This window comes from Vigna unguiculata, chromosome 9 (assembly GCF_037176805.1).
Source record: "Vigna unguiculata cultivar grain cowpea cultivar isolate G323 ecotype 2 chromosome 9, ASM3717680v1, whole genome shotgun sequence".
Lineage (NCBI taxonomy): Eukaryota > Viridiplantae > Streptophyta > Magnoliopsida > Fabales > Fabaceae > Vigna > Vigna unguiculata.
Genome location: NC_140800.1, coordinates 42,985,468 through 43,011,509, shown reverse-complemented (window position 1 = coordinate 43,011,509; position 26,042 = coordinate 42,985,468). Strand labels below are relative to the sequence as shown.

Here is a 26,042-nt window from a genome sequence, read left to right as displayed (position 1 = left end):
ATCTTCTACCTCTCACTCATCTTTGCGCATTGCTGTAGACTGTTCATAAGATCACTGCATCAATTCAACTTTGTTCATTAGATCTTCTTTCTTAGAATATCATGGTCTTTGATATCTCCAACCCAGGGCTTCAACTAGGTCTTGGTCTTGGCCTCCATGATCAGTCACAAGAAACTTGCATGAAGAGCCATGAACGAAGGCGAAGACAAAGACAGAGCCAGAAAAAGAAGGAAGCGGATCCACGTAAGAACAAGACTCACCCATCACTTAGGTTAGGACCGCCCCATGATGATGATGCAAATAATAATCATCAAGTTACAAAGACTGATTCCGATGAATGTTGTGATGATTTTCACGGTCGTGCTTCTCCTCCGAGTGCAGTGTCTTCGTTTCTTAACTCATCAAGCATCATCAAGAGAGAGCGAGATCGTGAAGAAGTTGAGTTAGAGGTAGAGAAGTTTCCCTCAAACTTAAGAGTCGTGGATCTTCATGAATATGGTAATTACTCCAAGAAGAAGCTTAGACTCACCAAAGAACAATCTGCAGTCTTGGAAGATAGCTTCAAAGACCATTCTACTCTCACTCTGGTATATTTATTTTTCAACTCATCAATCACTAACTCTAATAACATCTTTTTACTACTTTTTGTCAAGAAAGATTAGAACCATTTTTATATATTTCTTTAAGGATTGATAGAAGATATATTCATGCTACCCACATAAATTTAATGACAGAGGTAGCACTGTTGTTTATTCATCATTTTAGGAATCAATTTTTTATTTCATGAATTTTTTATTCACAAGAACCCTTCTTGGTTTTTTGGCGTGCCTAATAAGCCTTTTTACTGATCCGAAAATAGTAAATGTATTAAAGTTCTTAGACTTTTCTGAATGCAGTATCTAACAATTATTATCAGTTATTAGTCATTTCTAGTGGATGTACTATTTCATTCATTTCACTTTAGGTGTAGTTTAAGTTTTTCTATGAATTTTTAAAGCAACTGTCATTTACTTCTTTTGTAATACATTAATTATAATTTTATTCCAAATAAATATTAAGACTAAATGGATCTTGATGTTTTAAAATGAGTATTTTTGACATTTTGTTCAGACACAGAAGCAAGAATTGGCAAAGAAACTGAATCTGCGGGCGAGACAAGTGGAGGTATGGTTTCAGAACAGAAGAGCGAGGTGAGTTATAATTTCTCTGATATTTGAACTGCATATTCACTCAAGTACAAATCTGCATGATGCTTCAAATCCACATTCCATTAACGTAGAAAATTGTTAGTAATATGAGTATGAGTCTGTATTTCACTCCCTATTTATAATTTTTAATAAATCTTAACTGAAACTATCAATGAAGCACTCATCTATAATATATAATGATTAAAAATATATAGATTGATTTATAATAAACCAGCTTTTCAATTCATAATCTTTAACAAATTATCCACATAAGAATTATACCATGATAAAAGATAATAAGCACTGTATAATTATAATATTTAATAAAATAGATTATTTTTCTAACTATTTTCTTTATCTTTACATTATTTCATAATTTAAACATACGTTTTAATAATATATTTTTTATTTTTATAATTGTTATTATAATGGTTTTTTTTAATATTATCATAAAAATGTTGATGTTTTTTTTGTTTCCACTAGTTATATATAAAGAAGATACAATGCTTTAATATACATATTTTATATATATATATATATATATTAGATTTTATTTTTTAACTACAAAAAATCACTATACTTCTGTTTCACAATCTTATTTTATTTAATCACTTATATAACTAACTATAAATCTTTCACTATTTATTATTTAACCAAGATCATTTACTATTTATTTTCTGCTTAAGCATGTAATTAACGAGATGTTTCTTATTTTACTATTGTTTATATAAACAATGTTATGTAAGTATGTACATAATATATATATATATATATATATATATATATATATATATATATATATACTTTTTTCAGGTCAAGAAAGAAACAGAAGAAAAACTAAAACAAATAAAACACTTTAATAGTTTTAGTATTAGAAGTATAAATTTTTTAAATCAATGATAGTAAGATCTTGAAATTTAAAAGAAACCATTCAATGGAGTTATAATGATACATGATAGATATATTATAATGATATTGAATGTGTGATGTGGTGTGGTAGGACAAAACTGAAGCAAACGGAAATGAACTGTGAGATACTGAAAAAGTGCTGCGAAAGTCTAACAGAGGAGAACAAGATGCTGCAAAAAGAGTTGGAAGAGCTTAAATTGATGAAAACAGCATTGCAGGGACCCATTTTTATGCAGCTTCCAGTGCCAACCCTTACGATATGCCCTTCCTGTCAGAGAATTTCCGGTGGCAGCGCCGCCACCACCACCGACAATGCCTCCTCTTCTACCACCACCACCACCTTGCTTGTGGGTCCAAAGCTCCCCCACTTCTATAAAAATAACTACACATTCACACAATCATCTGCAGCTTGCTAGCTAAATAATACAACTTAGTCAAATATTAATAAATTCAACTTTTTTTCTGTTAAAAATCATTTAAAATTATGATGAAAGTGTATTCGTATCACTTTCTTTCTTTTTTTATCATTTTTTCTAGTTTTAGTTTCTTATGTATATCACCTCTACCAATGATATACACAGTATATATAATCCTTCTGCAATTATTTTGGTGGAAATTTATCCTGTAATATTGTAAAAATGGTCGATCAACGTGCAGCTTAATTATTGTTAATGCATGTGATTTAGCTACAAGAAAGTGTATCAGTTTACTCGAATCTCATTGGTCATAGATTACTGAGTAAGATTATCCATTGAACTATTTTGAAATGTTAGTGCGGGTTTGGTACAACTGAAACTCTCATTTTTCTTTCGACTGAATTCGATTTTGTCTACCACAACTTTTTGTGCCCGGTAGACAATTCTCTTCACACAAATTCTTTGATTTCTAATTTAAAGTTGTTTGAATAATAAACCTTTCTCTTTATCACTCTTTGTGAAAGAACAATTTCCCGATAGTTCTATATGGATTAATGTTAGTAAGGTTGACTTGACTCCAATAATAAAATATATTAAAAAAAATTATATTAGTTTCATTCTCATGGGATTAGTACTGATTTGGATGAATCCAGTTATGAAATCATTCAAATATAAATCATTCAGTATTTTATAAGTTGGTAAATATTTTAAACATATTATTCAAATTTAAGAACTAATTTTACATTACAGCTATAGTTTTTAAACAATTTTTCAAATAAATGTTCAAAAGTAATATTTAGTTTTACGTAAATAAAAAATTAATAGAAGACATTAAACAATTTTGACCCATATGTAAAAAGAGTAAGCCTTAAGTACGTATAAATAGAATTTAACTTTTAACCATTAACAATATAAATATTTTTAGTTCCTTTAATTAAAAACCATATATTTTTAATTAACTAATGATGTATACGCATGTACAGTCCATTAACATAAAAGCTCTTTAAGTTGTGAATATACGTTATCATGAAGATAATATAGTGTTGATTTAAGAAAAAACAAAAATAGTGTGGGTGAGTGTAGGGATATAAAAAAAATCTGTCTCCACGAATATCTGCGGATAAAAACCCGCAAGGGGTAAGAAATAGATATTGTAAATGGATACAAACGAGCAATAGGTAACAATATTTTTATGCCTACATGTTAACGGGTGAGTACGGGTATCATAATATTCGTACATGTGAATACTCGTATCTACTATAAATTTAAATTAAAAAAAAAACATGATTAAAACATTAACATATTGATTTTGAATGAGTTATTTTTTATCAATTTTAAAAAAAATCTTCATCTCTTTATAAATTGTCATTCAATATTATTTAAATTGGTTATTTGCACGTTGTTTGAAATTTATGAATGTTATGCAATTATATTTTTATTTTAATCTATGGTTAAAATATGTTGTTAAATATTAAATTTTTGTTTTTGTAAATATCCGCTGATACATGTGGATATTAAAAAAATATACGGATACCCACATAACGAATACCCGCACAGATATTGATACGTGTACGAATTATCGCGGATAAGGTACGGGAGAGTTATTATCTGTATCGTACACATCCCATTAACATTCATGAGTGAGTCTGTATATAAAATGAACTAGTGTAAACTCTAGTAACAAATGTTATTTTATTACAATTTAACGAGTTATTTTTTATCAAATAGTAAAAAATTAAAATAATTTTTTTATAAATTAAAACTAACTTATTTATAAGTTAAGAAGAATTAAAAGGAGGATAGGATTTTTCTTTTTATAAATTAGATTGTGTATAAGTTAATTTAATGTTTAGAGAACTAGTTTTACTTTCTTTTCTTTTATTTATCTCTCTGAAAATAAACTTAAAAACTCGTTAGAACAAGTGTTAATAAGTTTTTTACTTACTACGCTAGTATACTTTAATTAATACAATTAAATTGGTGATACTTCTCAATAAAAATACAAAATTATTAAATAATTCTAAATCACTATTTATATTGATTTTCGCATAACTAATAATTAAATGTGATTAATGCTTTTAGAATTAAAAAACTTAGATACGCATGGTATAAATTTCCTGAGACTATAAACAAACGAATTAATGTTTTATTCAATAGTGGATATTTCGTAATTCTATATTCATTTCATTTTTTTTTATTCTTCACATTCCCACTATCCCATTATTAAATATCTCCTTCCTTTTTGAGACGGAAGAATGAAGCTGAAAAAGAAAGCCAAAATAGTAAAAGAATAATAGTAGCAGTTATGATTATTGAAATCTAGTAGAGACATAAATGAAACAACTTAGTTGAAATGAATATGGTACAATGTCTAGTTGCGACATAACACAAAGGTTTACATCAGTACATAATATTTCTTTTCCACAATGGCAACAATCAAACATAAACATTAACATTAACATTGCATAACCAAGGTTGTATTCAGCGAACCGCACAAAAAGTTAAAAAAAATGTTAGAAAATCAGAAGACTAGATAAAACAAACCAAGAATACAAATTCGAAGGTGAAGAAGACGCTTATAAATCGATTGATACCACTATTGAGGAGTCACCCTTATCAACAACGAATGTCTTAGAAACTTTCTTTGCTAAGGTGACCACTTCGACGTTGTATGTTCCACTGAAGCCTCTGAAGCTGAATTCCCCTTGCGCATCAGCATAACCATGGCTGTGAGACAACCACTCTTGTTTGAGAGTAAGGAATCTTTTTCCAGCTTCGTTGAGTTCTCCTTCTGCACTCACCAGGTGTGAATTTTCCCGGCTCATAAACAACTCCCAAAATCCCCATAGCATTACACCGTCTATGGCAGCGTGTGCCATAGCTTCCCGCAGCATAACTTCTAGATCATCAGCTCTGACATATTCATTGATGGAAGACACATCAAGCTCAGTAAACCAGATTGGTATACCAAGAGTGCCCAATTTATCAAGGGCAGAACAAACAATAGGCCCCACAGGACTATCTATGTGACCTTGAATTCCTATTCCCCCAACTGGGGCACCTTGCTGCTGCAAATCAAGAATATGTTGAATGTACTTTTCTGGGGATGATCTGGTGTCACATCCATCTTCAACATGATAGTCATTCACAAAAAGAGTAGCAGATGGATCTAATTGGTGTGCTGTCTTGAACATGTTTGCCCTTATATCCTTACCTAGTTTGTCCTGATAGAACGAACCGTGCAACATTTCGTTGTTCACATCATAGTGTCTGAACTTACCGTTGTAGCGAGTCAATAAGTCATTCATGCGATTTTGGACAGCTTTCATCAAATCAGTTTTATTCAGTGATTTGATCCATTGCTGAACAGTGCTGTCTACTTCCCAGAAGATACAATGGCCTCGAGTGTCTATCTTGTTTTTCTGACATAAGTCAAGCATTTCATCAGCATCCTTGTAATTCAGCTTCCCCTGTTGTGGCTCAGTCCAGAACCACTTCAACTCATTGCCAAAAACTGCCCAGTTAAAATGTTTCACAAAGAAGTCCACAAAATCTTCATTGTCAATATTGCTTCTGCTAATGCACGTTCCTATGGGAAAATCATTTTGTATTTGTCTGACTCTCACCAAGGTTCCAAGATTTCCAATTGAATCCAGCCCAGAGAATTTTAGAGTAATATCACGCTTACGGATCTGCATGGAAGCAAGTGCGAAAAAGTTTAATCATATGAAAACTAAAATCAATCATTCTTTTAGAATTATAACAAAATGTAATCATATTTTCATGATTAGAAACATGTTTAAGTCTGATAAGATATAAAATGCACATATATTTTACCTTTTCTGTTTGCCTCCTCAAATACTTAAACCTTGCTTGTCTATCAACAGCAAAAATTTGAAGTCCAGCAATCATTAAATCAACACCAGAAGCAGGTCCTTGAATAGAAACCATAACCTTAGATGCCTGCTTTTCGATTCTAAAAGACCCACCAATTTCGTGCCACCTGCCATCAGCAATCTCAACTTGTCCTACATTGACCCACTGGTTATCAACGTTAAGCGCAACATTAACATTCTGAGGCCCATTTGATCCAGAACCGATCCTCACCCAAGCAGATACTTGATAAGTTAGAAAGAGTTTCAATTTCTCAGTGATGATCTGAGTAGGACCCATCCATATTTGTGTGCGATTGGTTACATGGATGTAGTGCCCGCTCAAAGATTCATGAGGCCCAAGAGATTCTCTTGCCATTGATGGAATTATACGCGGTGAACCACTCCCAACGCTCAGAGTACAACTCCCAAGTGGAAACCATCCATTAGTGCCATCATCCAGATTACTGTTTTCAATTATGTTAACACCAAAAGCAGCAATCTGCAAAAGCAAAAATAATCTCAGGTGCTTAAAACATTCATAGTTGATCATTCAACAAAACTCGACCAATATGCGTAGAAACTATAGTCACAAACTTTTTATTTAAACAAGGAATAAGCGCTAAAAAATTCCAGCAATTGCTAATTTAACATATGAAAGTAACAATTTGAAAGCCCAACCTCACAATCTGGTGGTGTTGATGGTGGTGTTTTAGCTGCATGTTTTACAACCAAATTATTGACAAGGATGTCAGTTCCTGGAGAGGGACCTTCTAAATAAACTACTACTTTTGATGGAGAACCATTTAGGAGGAATTTTCCCTGCATTTGGACCCAATCTTTATCTGTTGCCTGCACACTTTTAATATACAGAACTTTTAATCCAATTAAAGAAGCATTCTGATGTCAATTATAGATCAAATAATATTGCACCAAATTCTTTTAGAGCCTATTGAAGAAACGATGTAATAAAGCATTGAGATGGAACTAACTTGGCAATGCCTATATACTGCTCCCGAAGATCTTGTTCTTGAACCCACAAAGTAGTCCTTACATCAGAAGTGGTGACATTGTTACCAAATATCCGAACTAATGCAGTAACCTCATAGGCAAGCTTGCGCTGCACTCTTCCTGTGATCTCCTGCTGAATCCCGTTCCAGCTTTGGGTACGTTCTGTTGCAGATGCAAAGAATTTACCAGACTTGGGAAGAATCTTTCCATCTCCCACGGAGTCATGTACGGCAATCTTGCAGCCTCTTCCAGACCAATTATTCAGGCCATCATCAAAATGGGGATTTATTATGATGTTTTCATCATCCTAATTGTGAAATAAGGAAAAACACATCACATGTTACTGTTTGTGAAAATCTAGATTTCATGGAACCAAATAGAAATGAAATGGCACATCACACTTATTGGAATTTTAATCCAGCATCCGTCAGGTTATTTTGTTAGTGAATAGGTTTTTCTATATATGAAAGAAGAGTAACACATTATATTGACAAGGAATTGTTAGTACCTTAGTTCTAGATGAACCCTATTCTATAAGCTATTATCTGCTATAATTTCCTATTCAAACAACGTAACATTTCAATGTGGTAAACACAGGGCTCTCCTTTTCAGCAAATGAAAAAGGAAAAGCAACAGAACAATTTGAAAACAAGCTGAATATAGAGAAATAAAAGTGCATGCCTCGGAGTGGTTTCCTTCATTGATCTTCGGTAAGTTTTCCATAGCTTTTTCAGACTTCTAACCCAATAAAAATCAACCAGAAGACCTTCAATTAGGAAAAAAGAAAAAGAACAACAAAATCAGTTCATAGTTAAACAATTTTGACTCACTAACAACACTGGTGGTGAAGACATTTTTCTTACAGTAAAAGCGAAAGTTGGAGGCTCTGGTTGTGAATGCAAAGGGTTATAACTTCTTCCATATATATACACACAGAGTGACTCAGCAAATTTGAGAGTGAAGGCTACGAAAAGTGTGGGGCCAAGCAGCGAAACTCATCAACAGGAATCCCATTGTGGGAAAATGCAGATAGATTTTCCACAATTGATTGTTATTAAATATCCTCTGAAGTAATCCAAAAAAGGGGAGAGAAATGAGAAGAGAGTAAAAGAATTACCTTTCTGATTCTGCTTATATTTTTCTTTCCCTGTTTCTTTGTAAGCAATGCTTGAATTGGTGGACATGGCTGTTCCATCGGTTTATTATATTCCAATACACTATCAAATTCTTAGTACTAAAACTAACATATACTCCTTTTGATATTATGTTAGGTAAACCTGTGCCGCGCGGACCTTTTTTAAATATAATTTTTTTTTATTATTTACCCGTGCAACGTGCGGGCCTTTTTTAAATATAATTTTTTTGATTATTATAAAGTAATTTAAGTTTTTAATACAATAGAAAAAACGAATAACTAATGATAAACCTTTTGTTATTATATTCTTCTTCCTTTTTACAGAAAATATTTGCTTTTTCTATTTTTAATATAGTTTTAGATAGGTTATTTATTACGCTATTAACAATAAGCTTTTAACATATATGCATTATCCCCACGTATATGATAATATATATATATATATATATATATATATATATATATATATATATATATATATATATATATATATATATTGTTTGTTTAAAAGTAGATGATATGTCCGTATTTCTCTGTAAATTTGTATAGAAGAAAAAAAAAACATAACCTAATTTATAAGAGTTGTTTCGTATAATTTATTTTATTTTGTTCTTAATATAATTTTAACTTATACAAGAATCATTTCATTGTTTTCTTGAAATTACTTATAGAAAATCTTATTCAAATAATATATCCATATTTTTTATGAGAAACAAAAGTGTCCATTCATAAAATAATGAGATAAAACGTAAATTTAAATCTATTAATATAAACTTAATTAAAATATTTATATTTTTTTAACTATTTATGTGTATTTTCTAAATATGTTGTATTAAAAAAAGACATTATTTTAATAAGAACTCAATTAAAATTACTTTACTTTATTATACACTTAAAACTTAAATAAAATTTGTAAAGATAAACATTTAAAAAATATAATTTAAAAATGGGAAACATAATAAATAAATGAGTATGGCATAAATTTTAATATTAATATTAGTAATTAATTTTATAAGTAATTTTTAATAATAAATATTAAATATGGATCATTAACTTATAAATGATAAATATTAATATAATATTTTTGTAAAAATGTGTTATTTTTAATAATTTAATTTTTTTCTAAAAACATAAATTTATACGATTTTAAAACTTTGTACGATAATTTTAGTATTATATGTTAGATTATACGTATGATATAATAAGATTTTACGATTTAAATCTTAATTATGACTGCCTTCTTACTACACTAGTATACTTTAATACAATTAAATTAAATTGATAATACTTCTCTATAAAAACACAAAATTATTAAATAGTTGTAAATCAATAGTTATATTGATTTTCGTATAACTAATAATTAAATGTGATTAATGTTTTTAGAATCAGAAAACTTAGATACGATACGCATGGTATAAATTTTCTGAGAGTAGAAACAAATAAATTAATGCTTTATTCGAATGGAGGATAATTATTCTACATTCATTTCATATTTTTTATATTCTTCACATATCCCATTATTAAACATCTCCTTCCTTGTTAATCTTAGAGAAGGAAGAATGAAGCTGAAAAAAAAGAAGCCAAAATAGCAGAAGAATAATAGTAGCTACTATGAAATATGGCTTTCTCTCATTGCCCATTTCTTATCTCTATTCATCTCCTTAAATAATATATACTTTCTTATCTTTATTCATCTCCTTAAATAATATATAGCATTTATCATTAGTAATGATAATTGATCCTAATTTAATTTATTTTTTATAACCTAAATAAGGAACCTAAATATAAGTAATTATTAAACTAAAGAAAATAAATATGCATATAAGAGATATTTAGAAAACTAATAATGATCCAGTGGACTCGTTGCCTAACAGCAGCTATGATGTAATGAAATGTAGTAGACATAAATGAAAAAACTTAGTTGAATTGAATATGGTACAATGTTTAGTTGCGAAATAACACAAACAAAGGTTTAAATCAGTACATAGTATTTCCTTTCCACAATGGCAACAATCAAACATAGACATAAAACATGCATAACCAAGTTGGTATTCAGCGAACAGCACAAAGAGTTAAAAAAATGTTGAAAATCAGAATACTAGATAAAACAAACCAAGAAATACAAATTCCAAGGTGAAAAAGACGCTTATAAATCTATTGATACCACCGTTGAGGAGTCACCCTTGTCAACAACGAATGTCTTAGAAACTTTCTTTGCTAAGGTGACAACTTCGACGATGTATGTTCCACTGAAGCCTCTGAAGCTGAATTCCCCTTGCGCATCAGCATAACCATGGCTGTGAGACAACCACTCTTGTTTGAGAGCAAGGAATCTTTTCCCAGCTTCGTTGAGTTCTCCTTCTGCATTCACCAGGTGTGAATTTTCCCGACTCATAAACAACTCCCAAAATCCCCATAGCATTACACCGTCTATGGCAGGGTGTGCCATAGCTTCCCGCAGCATAACTTCTAGATCATCAGCTCTGACATATTCATTGATGGAAGAAACATCAAGCTCAGTAAACCAGATTGGTATACCAAGAGTGCCCAATTTATCAAGGGCAGAACAAACAATAGGCCCCACAGGACTATCTATGTGACCTTGAATTCCTATTCCCCCAACTGGGGCACCCTGCTGCTGCAAATCAAGAATATGTTGAATGTACTTTTCTGGGGATGATCTGGTGTCACATCCATCTTCAACATGATAGTCATTCAAAAAAAGAGTAGCAGATGGATCTAATTGGTGTGCTGTCTTGAACATGTTTGCCCTTATATCCTTACCTAGTTTGTCCTGATAGAACGAACCGTGCAACATTTCGTTGTTCACATCATAGTGTCTGAACTTACCCTTGTAGCGAGTCAATAAATCATTCATGCGATTTTGGACAGCTTTCATCAAATCAGTTTTATTCAGTGATTTGATCCATTGCTGAACATTGCTGTCTACTTCCCAGAAGATACAATGGCCTCGAGTGTCTATCTTGTTTTTCTGACATAAGTCGAGCATTTCATCAGCATCCTTGTAATTCAGCTTCCCTTGTTGTGGCTCAGTCCAGTACCACTTCAACTCATTGCCAAACACTGCCCAGTTAAAATGTTTCACAAAGAAGTCCACAAAATCTTCGTTGTCAATATTGCTTCTGTTAATGCACGTTCCTATGGGAAAATCATTTTGTATTTGTCTGACTCTCACCAAGGTTCCAAGATTTCCAATTGAATCCAGCCCAGAGAATTTTAGAGTAATATCACGCTTACGGATCTGCATGGAAGCAAGTGCGAAATAGTTTAATCATATAAAAACAAAAATCAATCATTTTTTAAGAATTATAACAAAATGTAATCATATTTTCATGATTAGAAACATGTTTAAGTATGATAAGATATAAAATGCACATATATTTTACCTTTTCTGTCTGCCTCCTCAAATACTTAAACCTTGCTTGTCTATCAACACCAAAAATTTGAAGTCCAGCAATCATTAAATCAACACCAGAAGCAGGTCCTTGAATATAAACCATAACCTTAGATGCCTGCTTCTCGATTCTAAAAGACCCACCAATCTCGTGCCACCTGCCATCAGCAATCTCAACTTGCCCTCCATTGACCCACTGGTTATCAACGCTAAGCGCAACATTAACATTCTGAGGCCCGGTTGAACTGGAACCGACCCTGACCCAAGCAGATACTTGATAAGTTAGAAAGAGTTTCAATTTCTCAGTTATCATCTGAGCAGGACCCATCCATGTTTGTGTGCGATTGGTCACAAGGAGGTAGCGCCCGCTCAAGGATTCATGAGGCCCAAGAGAGTCTCTTGCCATTGATGGAATTATACGCGGTGAACCACTCCCAACGCTCAGAGTACAACTCCCAAGTGGAAACCATCCATTAGTGCCATCACCCAGATTACTGTTTTCAATTATGTTAACACCAAAAGCAGCAATCTGCAAAATCAAAATTAATCTCAAGTATTTAAAACATACGTAGTTAATCATTAAACAAAACTCTACCAATATGCGTAGAAAGTATAGTAACACTTTTATTTAAACAAGGAATGAGCACTAAAAAGTTCAGCAATTGTTAATTTGATATATGAAAGTAACAATTTGAAAGCCCAACCTCACACTCTGGTGGTGTTGATGGTGGTGTTTTAGGTGCATGTTTTATAACCAAAGTATTGACAAGAATGTCAGTGCCTGGAGGGGGACCTTCTAAATAAACCACTACTTTTGCTGGAGAACCATTTAGAAGGAACTTTCCCTGCATTTGGACCCAATCTTTATCTGTTGCCTGCACACTTTTAATATACAGAACTTTTAATCCAATTAAAGAAGCACTATGATATGTAAATTTTGATCAAATAATATTGCACCAAATTCTTTTAGAACCCATGAGAAACGATGTAATAAAGCATTGAGATGGAACTAACTTGGCAATGCCTATATACTGCTCCCGAAGATCTGGTGCTTGAACCCACAAAGTAGTCCTTACATCAGAAGTGGTGACATTGTTACCAAATATCCGAACTAATGCAGTAACCTCATAGGCAAGCTTGCGCTGCACTCTTCCTGTGATCTCCTGCTGAATCCCGTTCCAGCTTTGGGTACGTTCTGTTGCAGATGCAAAGAATTTACCAGACTTGGGAAGAATCTTTCCATCTCCCACGGAGTCATGTACGGCAATCTTGCAGCCTCTTCCAGACCAATTATTCAGGCCATCATCAAAATGGGGATTTATTATGATGTTTTCATCATCCTAATTGTGAAATAAGGAAAAACACATCACATGTTACTGTTTGTGAAAATCTAGATTTCATGGAACCAAATAGAAATGAAATGGCACATCACACTTATTGGAATTTTAATCCAGCATCCGTCAGGTTATTTTGTTAGTGAATAGGTTTTTCTATATATGAAAGAAGAGTAACACATTATATTGACAAGGAATTGTTAGTACCTTAGTTCTAGATGAACCCTATTCTATAAGCTATTATCTGCTATAATTTCCTATTCAAACAACGTAACATTTCAATGTGGTAAACACAGGGCTCTCCTTTTCAGCAAATGAAAAAGGAAAAGCAACAGAACAATTTGAAAACAAGCTGAATATAGAGAAATAAAAGTGCATGCCTCGGAGTGGTTTCCTTCATTGATCTTCGGTAAGTTTTCCATAGCTTTTTCAGACTTCTAACCCAATAAAAATCAACCAGAAGACCTTCAATTAGGAAAAAAGAAAAAGAACAACAAAATCAGTTCATAGTTAAACAATTTTGACTCACTAACAACACTGGTGGTGAAGACATTTTTCTTACAGTAAAAGCGAAAGTTGGAGGCTCTGGTTGTGAATGCAAAGGGTTATAACTTCTTCCATATATATACACACAGAGTGACTCAGCAAATTTGAGAGTGAAGGCTACGAAAAGTGTGGGGCCAAGCAGCGAAACTCATCAACAAGAACCCCATTGTGGGAATGCAGATAGATTTTCGTCTTAAATGAAATACATAATTGAATGTTATTAAATATCCTCTGAAGTAATCCCAAAAGAAGGAAGAGAAATGAAAAGAGAGTAAAAAAGTTAGCTTTCTGATTCTGCTTATATTTTTCTTTCCCTGTTGCTTTGTCCTTCAGACAAGCAATGCTTGAATTGGAATGGAAGCCTAAGGCGCCTAGGTCGAGGAACAACGCTTGGTTCCTTAATTTAACATTACCACTCATTCATTCGCACCAGACTTCAAGGTTTTGCCACAGTTTGGTGGACATGGCTGTTCCATCGGTTTATTATATTCCAATACACTATCAAATTCCTAGTGTTAGGACTAACACATACTCCTTTTTGTTATTATATTCTTCTTCCTTTTTACAGAAAATATTTGTTTTTTGTATTTTTAATATAGTTTTAGATAGGTTATTTATTAGGCTATTAATGATAAGCTTTAACATATATGCAATATCCTAACGTATAATATATATATTTTTTGTTTGTTAAAAAGTAGATGATATAAACTTAATTAAAATATGTATTTTTTTAACTATTTATGTGTATTTTCTAAATATTTTGTATTGAAAAAAGACATTATTTTAATAAGAATTCAATTAAAATTATTTAAATTTATTATACACTTAAAACTTAAATAAAATTTTTAAAGATAAACATTTAAAAAATATAATTTTTAAATGGGAAAAATAATAAATAAATGAGTATGGCGTAAAATTCTTCTGGAAGGGAAACCAATCAAATTATCATTCTGCTTTAAACTTGCAAACAACAAAAATATCGAATTGAGATAAACGAAAATGAAATGCTGAATTTGAGTGTTATGCGAAATATGAGAAAATATTCCTTGTAAGTAAGGAGAACCAAATGCTAGTAATTATTCCTTCTTTGAAACTTTCAGTTATTAGCTACTAATTGATTATCCCTGTAATTGGTTATTAGAAACAAATTCTATCACTTATTCAATTTCATCTCATCGTATTTTATTCATCTTATATTTAATGAGTAAATTACAATATTAAATCATTCATAATAATATTAAAGAAATGTACAGGAATAATAAAATAAAATAAAAAACACACTAAATGCTCTGATTTTAGAGTCTCTGGACTAGAATATATAATTTGTTAAATATGATTGGATTGGATTAACCAAAACACAATTGTTGTTTTTGATTCAACAATATACTAATTATTAGAGTGGAAGAAGGAGAAATAAATAAAATCAAAACTGATATAATTGAGGAGGAGAAAGAATAATGAAGTGATTTTTCTTTGAATAATAAAGTAATTTACTGGATATGATGTTGGAAATTCAATGTAAACAAGGTTTCTGGCATCAGCTTGTGATAGAAGATGGGAGACGCCACATGATCTATGAGTTTTCATTTTCTGGACTTTTTATCCTTTTCTAGTAGTGATATGGACAAATAAGCCCATGCCAATCATCACATTAAAATAAAAACTTTACAATTTAAAGAATATGTCTCATCATCACACTCTATCTTCAAATTAAAAAATTCACTCACATTTTTATTTATCTTCATATACTATTTAATGATATAAAAATTGTGTCACATCTTCCTCTTGTTAAAAACGGATATACTTTATTCATATTATAAAACACATGGCATATATGTTTACTTTTTTTATAATAATAAAAAGGCTTACAGTCACGATTGTGAAACCAAAATTATATGATAAGATTTGCTTATACTACTTATTTTAACAATTATATATCGAAGAACTTGCAACACTTCAAATATATCATATGAAAAGTTTTTCGACATCTCTACTCAACTAAAAAATTTATTTATGATGTTTGCATCACAACTCGTAATCGATGATGCGATAAAACATACCAAGTTGAATTTAGTTCAAGTTATTGTTGTTTAATTTGTTTACAACGGATCTAATTATATTATGTTTGGTCTATATTTATCTATAACTATATATATATATATGATTCTTATTTTTGTGTACACATTTTATAATTCTAACTTTATCTTTTATGACATAAATATTTGTTAAATTTGTTTTAAAAATAACGGTTAGTTTTATAAGTTTTTATAAAAAGTTTTACTTATCTCCTTCCTCTTTTTTTTCCTATTCATCAATAGTTATTTTCTCTATACATTTTATTTTATTTTTTGATAAATATAATTTTATTTTATTTATTAACTTAATAACATTACAATATCATTTATTATTAATATAATTTTATGTATATTTAAAAAATAAGTACATACAAACATGATAACGTTTGTATTTACGTTAATATGCAATATATTTATTTAACATTTGTCCATAATCAAGTTGAAATAGGTGTGCTTTGCATGGGTAACAAAACGGGTTAGTTTCAGTCTGGTCCACTCTAGGGACATTCATTTCTGCACCCCTATTTTTTCTTGCATCTAATAACCCTATGAAATAACTTAAATACCCTTAGTTAAAATATTATTTTAAATCCTAATATTTCACTTCTTATTGGGAGCGGTGCCACACCTCCTTTAAGCCCCTGCATTACTATTCTTCTCCCACAAAGCATTAATTAATGATATTGTCCAAGATGCACCATTCTTCTTCCAGGATTCCGAACACATCTTTGTCCATAATTTAAAATTGCATTAATTAATGACTATGTAATTCAAGATACATTTTACATTTTTTATTGTTTTTCAAATTTATACTATACATTTTACATTTTTTAATTGTTTTCCAAATTTATACTATGAATTATTCATAAATGTAATTTATATTCTAAATTATCTTTTAAATCTATTTTAAAGATTTTATAATTTATAATAGAATTTTGTATTATAAATTATTTGATTTAAAATATTTATTTTAAAACTATTATTTTAACTAGAATTTTTTAAAAATATATAGGATAAAAATATTTATTTTTACCCTTCCCCGCCAAAAATAATTTGTCTGAACTCACTTATCACAAAAAAACGGGTTAAAAATAATAACTTGTTTCATCACAAGTAGACTGCTATTTATTTTATCTTTTTTAATTTTTTAATTTTTAAAATTTGTTTTTATAGAAACTTATAAATAAATATTAAAAATATATTTAATCATATAAATTTTTATAAATTTTTAATTGATTAATTAACGTATTTAACTGAATAAATTAAAATAATTATTATATTTATGTATTAAATTATTTTATTATAGTTAATAAATGAAACTTGATTTTTAAGTATTAATAATTTAAATTATAGTATTATTATATGTTTATATTTTTATTTTTAATTTTAAAAAAATTCAGTAAGTTGGGACGAAGTAGTCCATATTTGATTTGCCACTTTTACGAAGTTAGGTAAACCGAACAAAACTGACTCACAAATTAAAATATTTCAAGCCAAAACCTATTTTTACTACAAATGTGTCGACCAAATAAAAATAATACATTTTCACTTAATAAAGATATTTTATTACATTTCACCAAAAGTTTTATTTGCGGTAGATTAAATTTAACCAAACAAATAATATATTAATTTGTGTTATAACTTTCCTTTAAAGATATTTAATATGAATTTATATCATATTTTGTAAATTATATTTAGGTTTAGTTTTACTTATTGCAACTAAAATGAATAATACTTATTTTTTCTTTGTTCCAACAATGTATTACTTAAAATGATTCTTATATTATTTCAATACTTTTTATAAAATTTATTAACAAGATATTTATTTAAACATCACTCAATTATTTTAATTCATAATATTTTTTTCATTAAAGTATTGTTGTCCAATAACTTAATTGATCTTGATGGGTAAAATATTGTTTTGTAATTGATATTTCAATATAACATTTTGTATTTATTATATTTATGTATATGAAGTTGTTTTCATTTCATTACTAAAAAAATATAAATATAAATATTTTTAATTTTAAACTACTACTTCAAAATTTTAATTCATTTTTTTTCAAAATCATAACATTCATTTTTAAATTGTATAATGCATAATCCTAATGTAATATAATTTTAAACATATTTCATTAGTTTTACAAATTTTTTATATCAGATTCCTTTTATTTTATCATTTAAATGGTTTTATATTGAATTAACACAAAATATAAGTATATATTTTTATTAATTTTTTTACATATTCTTCAAACTCTTTATTTTCTAAATTTAAAAAAATAAAAAGTAAAAGACCAACTAAAATTCGGTTAGCCAAAAATCAAACACGAACGGGTTCTTTGATGGCGTGGATTATTAGCTATGAGAATTTGGTTCCTCCAAAAATTGAATTTCTGAACACTAATAATAAACAGATTTAATTACGTAAATAAAGTTACAACAATTTATCATAGAGATCATAAAAAAAATATTTATGGGTTGTATTCAAAGGGTGGTAACTCCATTTTTCTGATGGATAGCGAGAAAGAGAAGAAAGGTTAACACCAAACTCTTACAATAACTATAACAAAGCCATGTGGAAACTGTACACGTCATCATCATAAAACTACAGATATTTTTATGTTCCTTATTATTGACTCAACCTTTGTTAAACAAAGCAAAACCGCATGTCCCTTTTCCCCGCCTTATATATTTACTCTCACTCACCCAAACCAAATCAAATCACCAACACATGATACCCAACGTTCAAATACCGCTCTGGGACTCCGCCGCCGCAGACGGAGGACCACTATCCCCGTTCTCGCCCATTGCGCCCGACACCGCCACCTTCTCCGGCGATCATTTCCGCATGTTCCACTTCAAGGTCCTCACCTGTCCACGTGGCAGGGCCCACGACTGGACCGAGTGTCCCTACGCCCACCCCGCCGAGAAGGCTCGCCGCCGGGACCCCCGCAAGTTCCTCTACTCCGCCACGGCATGCCCTGATTACCGGAAGGGGAACTGCAAGAGGGGTGACACGTGTCAGTTCGCGCACGGCGTCTTCGAGTGCTGGCTCCACCCTTCTCGCTACAGAACCCACCTCTGTAAAGACGGCACTAACTGCCGCCGCAGAGTTTGCTTCTTCGCTCACACCAACGACCAGCTCCGCCTCCTACCCGAATCGTCCTCTCTTTCCTCTCCCACTTCCGTTATGGGCTCTTCCTTCTTCGATTCACCACCATCTTCTCCTTACGTCCACAACATACAAGACATAGTTAGCTCAATGCGGAATGTTCAACTGGAGGATGGGCTTTTTTCCGGTTTGACCCGCTGCGTGTTCGGGTCGCCAAGTGGCGGTATTTTAAGTGGCAATGGGTGTGACGAAGAAGAGCCTGTTATGGAGAGAGTGGAATCTGGGAGAGACATTAGGGCGAGAATCTACGCAAAGCTTAGCAGGGAGAATTCCATTGCAGGTTCCCAACCGGTGAATGGATTCCGGGGCCTTTGATTTCTCTCTCTACTGTTAACCTCGTACCATGCAATGTCAAATAAAATAAAATTTCATGTACATAGTTGTTGAGTTCTGAAGAGAGTGTTGGGTGTCTCTGCTTTGTACTTCCCGAGAATGGCTTCGCTACCAATTGATTGTATAATATCAATTGTTTATTTTCGACCATAGTTTTCAGTTACCACACCACCTATGTTTCAGGAATGTCAGAAATCAGAAGATTGAACAATGGTGTCTGGTGTCTTTCTTTTTTTATGTGCCAAGAGCAGTTATGTAATGTAATTCATATGTTTGATTCCCGGCTTCCAACAAAGCGAAAATTTTCACCACATGCAATTGCTTCATTGCCTCATTTTCTATATTTATGTATGATAACTAGTTCTGAATCTTTGATTCTTCAAGCACTCTCTTTCTCGTTCTGCTGGATAGTTTTGCAATGCTCTTCTCCATTTTCTCTGATTTGGATCATTCTGATTGTGCTAGCAGACAAAGGGGAAAAGTAGAAACCAAAGTAAAAAGCAGACATTGTTTATCTTCTTCTATAAAACAGCTATTGTTTGAAATCTGTGTGTTGCAATGGCTTCTCCTGTTTACAGAAGGTATGTAGTAAACGACATGAGACAATGATGGTGACATTTAATTGTTTTCATGATTCGAATGTAAACAATTTGCAGGTTGTTATCTAATACAGGTTAATGCTTGGTTGAGTTAACTTGGGGTCCAACTACTGTAATGGAAGATCTTGGATGAGCACTCAGTTTAATAATTGAAATTTATGAAGCTTCTTGGTGAATATCAACACAAATGATATTATCTCACTTTTTAATACACAATTTCAAACATGCATCGTGCATTGTACCTGATAAATATTGCTTTATATGATTAAAAAAAAATTATAATATATAAGCATTTTCATTACAAGAATCGTATTTTAACTTTGTAATAAATATATATATATATATATATATATATATATAAGATTATTTTTATTTATTAGGTGGCATGCACTATTAAGAAATGAAAAATGAAATATATAATAAGTGTGACTTAACTATAGGAAACAATAATAATAATTAGTATCATTATTATACGTGAGAAATATAATTATTAACTATAACTCTATCAAATATATATGTCACCATCATCATTGACTTTTAAAGTAACTATAAACAATTAATTATAAAAAATAGTATAATTATATTTGACCTCGTTTTTTTAATACGACTAGAATATACTATATAAAAAATTATACTATCAAGAAATCCTAAATTGTTCTATTATTCAAAATTATTGAGTTGTTTATAAGTCACACTTATTTTATTAAAAAATTGACACTCTTATTTTATTAATATTTTCATTTAGATTTTTTCCTTGTAGAAATCAGTAAAATACGAGCATGGATATTAAATAAAAGGTGCATTATGAAAGCGATAACATAGTTAGCAAGTGTATTTGAATATATTATATATAAATAATTATCCTAGAAGAATAATATAATATAACTAGGTGATTGGCAATGAAGAAATAATAGAATATTGTGAAAACTAAAAAAGGCAATAGGTTTGATCTTAAGCAAGATTAGATAGGGGATGTGGATGGTGATGCTGACAAAGCGAAGCTTATCTTGTATTCTAAGACGAATCTTAAAGTTTATCCACTTGGTGCCACTTGGTGTTGCTACTTGTCTCTTTATTTATTGTATCCCATGTTGTTGTTGTTGATAATATCCACTCATGTGAAAATCTGAGAGTTGGAAGAGACAAGATGTGGTCAAGGATGCAGCATTTGCAATGGAGGGGCCCTTTAAGTTCAAACAAAGCAAATGTGGTTGTTTCAGTTTTAAGTAATAAGAGATAAATAGAAAACAGAGTACGTTGATTCCTATGTGTAAGCAAGTGTATAAATCAAAAACAAAACAAAATGGACGGTGCTTTCTGAATTCCATCCAAATACGACCACGTTTTCTGAATTTTTAGGAAACGACAAAAGCTGTTGTGGCGTGCTGCGTGGAACAATGCCATCGAGATTATCCATCAACAATCACAATCCACACACTCGTCTAAAAGATCCATCTTTAGGATAGTTTGGTGGTTGAGATTAATAGGTAATTATTTACTTTTCCACGTATTATATAATGCTCGAAAAAAATAGAGAAAAATACGTTTTTATCTCTCTAAGTTTCACCTAAAACGGATTTTGTAGTTAATGGATGAAATTTGTGTTAAAAACAATATAAATAAAAATATAATTTTTATTGTCTACACAGTGAACAACACATTTACATATCTAATAACTACGTGTAATTTGTTGGGTTATGTTTTGTATATGGGTTATAGTTGTTGTAGTTTTAGATATATATATAACATTAATTTTACAAATATATAATATTTAACACCACTTTTAATAAAAAATCTTAAATCAATGAGATTATAGGTCCATCATTTTATATTTTATATAATGTTTAACTTTATCTTTTTTATCTAATATAAAATTTTAACTCTTACTTAATTATTCCAAACATAATTCATCATCTACGTAGGTTAAGGATGCGCTACTTTCATGTTAAATGGATGGAACCTTTTTTTTCCAAACGAGATTTGTTTTAAACTCAAAAAGGTGTGAAATAAAAAAGTTGATAAAGTAAACCTATATTTAGGGCTAATTCAATTTTATTTCTTATAGTATCGAGGAAAATTGTTTTATCTTCTTCGGATTTTATTTTTTTCCATGTTTTAGTTAGTTTGTTTACTTATAAGTTTGCCACCATATTTTATTGTTATGAGCTGAAGAATTTATTAAACAATTAGATTAAGGCGAGGTGTTTGATATGCTCCCAACTATCCACTTAGCCCAAGAGAAGTAGAAAACCTTGAGGCCTAAAATAAAAGTGTAAGGCCCAACCCAATTTAAATCCACTGGATAAAAGTTAAAAGTAAACCCATACTTGAGCAGAAAATTTAGGAAACCTTAAGGCCCAACCCAATTTAAATCCACTAGATAAAAACTAAAAGTAAGCTCATACTTAAACAGAAAATTCCAACATCTCACTACATTAGATGAATTTTACTTAAATAAATTCACTTAATTCCAATCAGTGAACACTAAACATAGCTTTTGAATACCAAAAATCTGAAGGAAAAAATAAAAATACCAGTAAAGACGTGATCCTAAAAAGCACAATCTAACTACTAAGTTTGGGAATTTATTCATGTCAATTAGGGATGGCAACGGGGCGGGACGGGTACGGGTATCATGATTCCATCCCCATCCCTATAATAAAAATTCATCCTCATCCCCATCCCCAAACCCAACGGGTATACAACTTTTGACCCATCCCCATCCCCACCGGGTAACGGGTATTTTCTTATACCCATACCCATTTTTTTATTGTTCCATATATCAATTAAATATTTTTTATAAAAAAAATTTAAAAATCACACCAACGGAATCATGATACTATCAAAATATTCAATATTAAAATAACATACTCTTTTTTATTTTTATGATGTCAAATATTAAGAAAAATATTATAATAGTATAAATCTCAAATTAAAGTATCAAATAACAACTAAATAAAATTCAAATAATTATATAAAAGCTAAAAAATTACACATTACTAAAATTTTATAATAACCAAAATATTTATTAATTTTACAAATGATCAGTGGTTTCATTTGCATTCGATCCACCTACACATAGAAAAAAAATGAAAAATTAGATATGATATAATAATTGAAATTGAAAATTTTAATTACTAGAATATAATGTACCTTCTTCATCAGATTCATTTTCACTCATGAGAACATCTTTTCCTTTTAATTTTTTAACACCTACAAACACCAAATGTAGAATATTAGATGAGAATTCACAAAAAATACTAACAAAAAATATTAATAAATTTGAGTAACTTACCTAGATGGTTTGAGTTCCATATCCAACTTCTTGTACACATCAAAGCCTCTATAGTAATATGATGAAGTCGACTACGGTGAGAAGTTAATATCTGACCACCAGTACTAAAAGCAAATTCAGAAGCTACAGTTGTTATTGGAATAGCTAAAACATCCCTTGCAATTGCTTGAAGGATTGGAAACTTTAACCCATTTATTTTCCACCATGATAGGATATCAAATTCTTGTGTAACCGGCAAATTATCTTCTTCCAAGTAATAATCCAACTCTGTTTTCATAACTGTAGTTCTAGATTTTTTCTTTTTTGCCATAAACTCTAAAAATTCATTCGCATCATTATCAACATCCTTTCCCAACTCTAATGATGTAGCTCTATAAGAAGAAGTTTCATTCTTTTTTGATTGATATTCCAAAACCAAATCATAGCACATTTGACGAATCCTACTAAGTTTCAGATCAAAATCATTACCATACAATTTATAAAAATAATATTCTAACATGTCCATCTTGTACCTTGGATCTAAAACTGAAGCAATTGCCAATATGTTATATAACAAAAAACAAAGAGAATGAGAAATATGTTATATATATATATATATATATATATATATTATATTATATTATATATTATATTACTATGTATATATATATATTATATGTGTGGATATCTTATGTTTATATATATATATATATATATATATATATAATTATTTATATATATTATATTATATTATATATTATATTATTATTACTATGTATATATATTATATGTGTGGATATCTTATGTTTATATATATATATATATATATATATATATATATATATATATATATATATTTATAGATATATATTTATTTTAAGTATATATTATATTATATTATATAATAATATAAATATAATAATATATATTATATTATTATGTATATATATTATATGTATATGCGTAGATATTTTATGCTTATATATATATATATTTCTTTTAAATTTTTATAAATTTGTAATGTTATAAATTTGTTTATAAAAGATCTCATTAGTTAAATGATTAATTTGTTTTATACGTATATATTATATATATTATATTATATTATTATGTATATATATTATATGTATATTATATTATATTATATTACATGTATACGTGTAAATATATATATATATATATATATATATATATATAAAAGTATATTTTATTTATATGTATATATACTATACTATATTATATTATATTATATTATATTTTATGTGTAAATATATTATTTATTTATATATATTTTTTAGATTATTTAATAAATTATAAATAGTTTAGTAATTTAAGCGGGGACGGGTATTTGGGCGGGTATATATATATCTCTATCCCCATCTCCATCTCCAGTTGAAAATTTCGGATATTACCCATACCCATACCCATACCCAGTCAAAGCGGAAATTTTCTGTCAAAACAGGGACAGATTCGAGTGATACCTACGGACACGGATTTATTTGCCATCTCTAATGTCAATCAATAAAGTCCAATGTCTGGTTCGTTATGCATAGTTTCTTCCTTAATTACAACACAGTGTATGTGTACGACATCACACGGAATATAACCATAGAGTTGTCTCGTCGCGAATAAAATATATTATAAATTAATAATAATGTCCCTCTCATCTGGTTGTCATTCACAACCTCCTTGGGTTGATCCATATGTCAATTCTTTTATCACAGAAAGAAATATTACGAATAAAATTAATTTATTAATATTTTTCAAGAAAGAGAGTCATTATGAATAAAAAGAATTACAAAAATGAAAAAAAAGGATAATTATTGTCATCGGACATATTTGATTAATAAAACCGTCATGAAGTTTTCTGATGTCTCTCTGAATACTGTAGGTGTTGATGCTGTGAAGTTTTATTTACGCTTTAAAACGTGCACCCAAACAATTATACCAAATCTGGGAACCACAGTTAACCAATATATATACATGATAAAATTATTCTTGGATGATTTTTTTTATTTAAATTTTAAATATGCACTTAACAAATATTTAAATAATAATTTTATTGTCATAATAACTTTACTTAAATATACTTGTGTGAAATAAACCGGTGGTAGTAATATCTAACAAAAAAGTAAGCCTTCATTTATGTTATCTAATAAGACGGTTTCATTTGAACACAATATTTTTTAATTATAAAAAGTTATACCTTTTGTTATTTATTTAAAACCTAACGATAATTATTTTTTTCCTTTCATTTCTTTTATTCTCACTAGCGCTGTCGCGTTTGTGTATCTATTTTTTAAATATATGTGATATTATATTAATAGATAATAATATTAAAATGTTATTAAGTTAACATATAAATTAAAATTATATTTATTAAAAATAAAGTAAAATATATAAAAACAGACGAAAGAATAATCATTGATAAATAAAGAAGAAGAGAAAAAATAAAGACATCCAATTTTATAAAAAAACTTATAAAAATAACAATCAATTTTTAAAAATTTAATAAATTATTATATTTAAAGGATAAAATTGATATTTTAAAATGTATAAGGAGAATCCATTTTATATATTGTTATAGATTACCCAGACTACAAAACTTTTAAAAGTAACATAAAATATTATGCTTTTATATATATATATATATATATATATATATATATAAAATCTAAAGGTTTCATGCAAAACTCAAACCTTTATGTTTAAGATTTGTTTTTTAATTTGCAATAAAGTCTCTTGTAAGATTTATAACTTAAAT

The 26,042-nt window shown here is 29.6% G+C and overlaps 3 protein-coding genes and 1 pseudogene across 3 annotated transcripts; 2 read left to right on the top strand and 2 right to left on the bottom strand.

Annotated features, from left to right (window-relative positions):
- Window positions 1-2,847, top strand: LOC114164426 (homeobox-leucine zipper protein HAT22-like). The gene is made up of 3 exons (XM_028049095.2): window positions 1-587; window positions 1,111-1,190; window positions 2,188-2,847. Exons 1-3 carry the CDS (start codon window positions 102-104, stop codon window positions 2,510-2,512), a joined length of 891 nt encoding a protein of 296 aa, XP_027904896.1. The 5' UTR covers window positions 1-101; the 3' UTR covers window positions 2,513-2,847.
- Window positions 2,848-4,837: 1,990 nt separating this feature from the next.
- LOC146883984 (endo-1,4-beta-xylanase 1-like) lies at window positions 4,838-8,592 on the bottom strand. Its single transcript, XM_085666515.1, has 7 exons — window positions 8,513-8,592; window positions 8,259-8,359; window positions 8,077-8,161; window positions 7,377-7,702; window positions 7,066-7,243; window positions 6,350-6,886; window positions 4,838-6,204 (listed from the first exon to the last, which is right to left on the bottom strand). Exons 3-7 carry the CDS (start codon window positions 8,116-8,118, stop codon window positions 5,089-5,091), a joined length of 2,199 nt encoding a protein of 732 aa, XP_085522641.1. The 5' UTR covers window positions 8,119-8,161; window positions 8,259-8,359; window positions 8,513-8,592; the 3' UTR covers window positions 4,838-5,088.
- A 1,836-nt stretch (window positions 8,593-10,428) lies between these two features.
- LOC114163722 (endo-1,4-beta-xylanase 1-like) lies at window positions 10,429-13,998 on the bottom strand. The gene is made up of 6 exons (XM_028048017.2): window positions 13,842-13,998; window positions 13,660-13,744; window positions 12,960-13,285; window positions 12,650-12,827; window positions 11,938-12,474; window positions 10,429-11,792 (listed from the first exon to the last, which is right to left on the bottom strand). The coding sequence occupies exons 2-6, from the start codon at window positions 13,699-13,701 to the stop codon at window positions 10,677-10,679; spliced, it is 2,199 nt and encodes a 732-aa protein (XP_027903818.2). The 5' UTR covers window positions 13,702-13,744; window positions 13,842-13,998; the 3' UTR covers window positions 10,429-10,676.
- A 4,569-nt stretch (window positions 13,999-18,567) lies between these two features.
- On the top strand, window positions 18,568-19,716 carry LOC114162255 (zinc finger CCCH domain-containing protein 23 pseudogene; annotated as a pseudogene).
- Window positions 19,717-26,042: the final 6,326 nt, after the last annotated feature.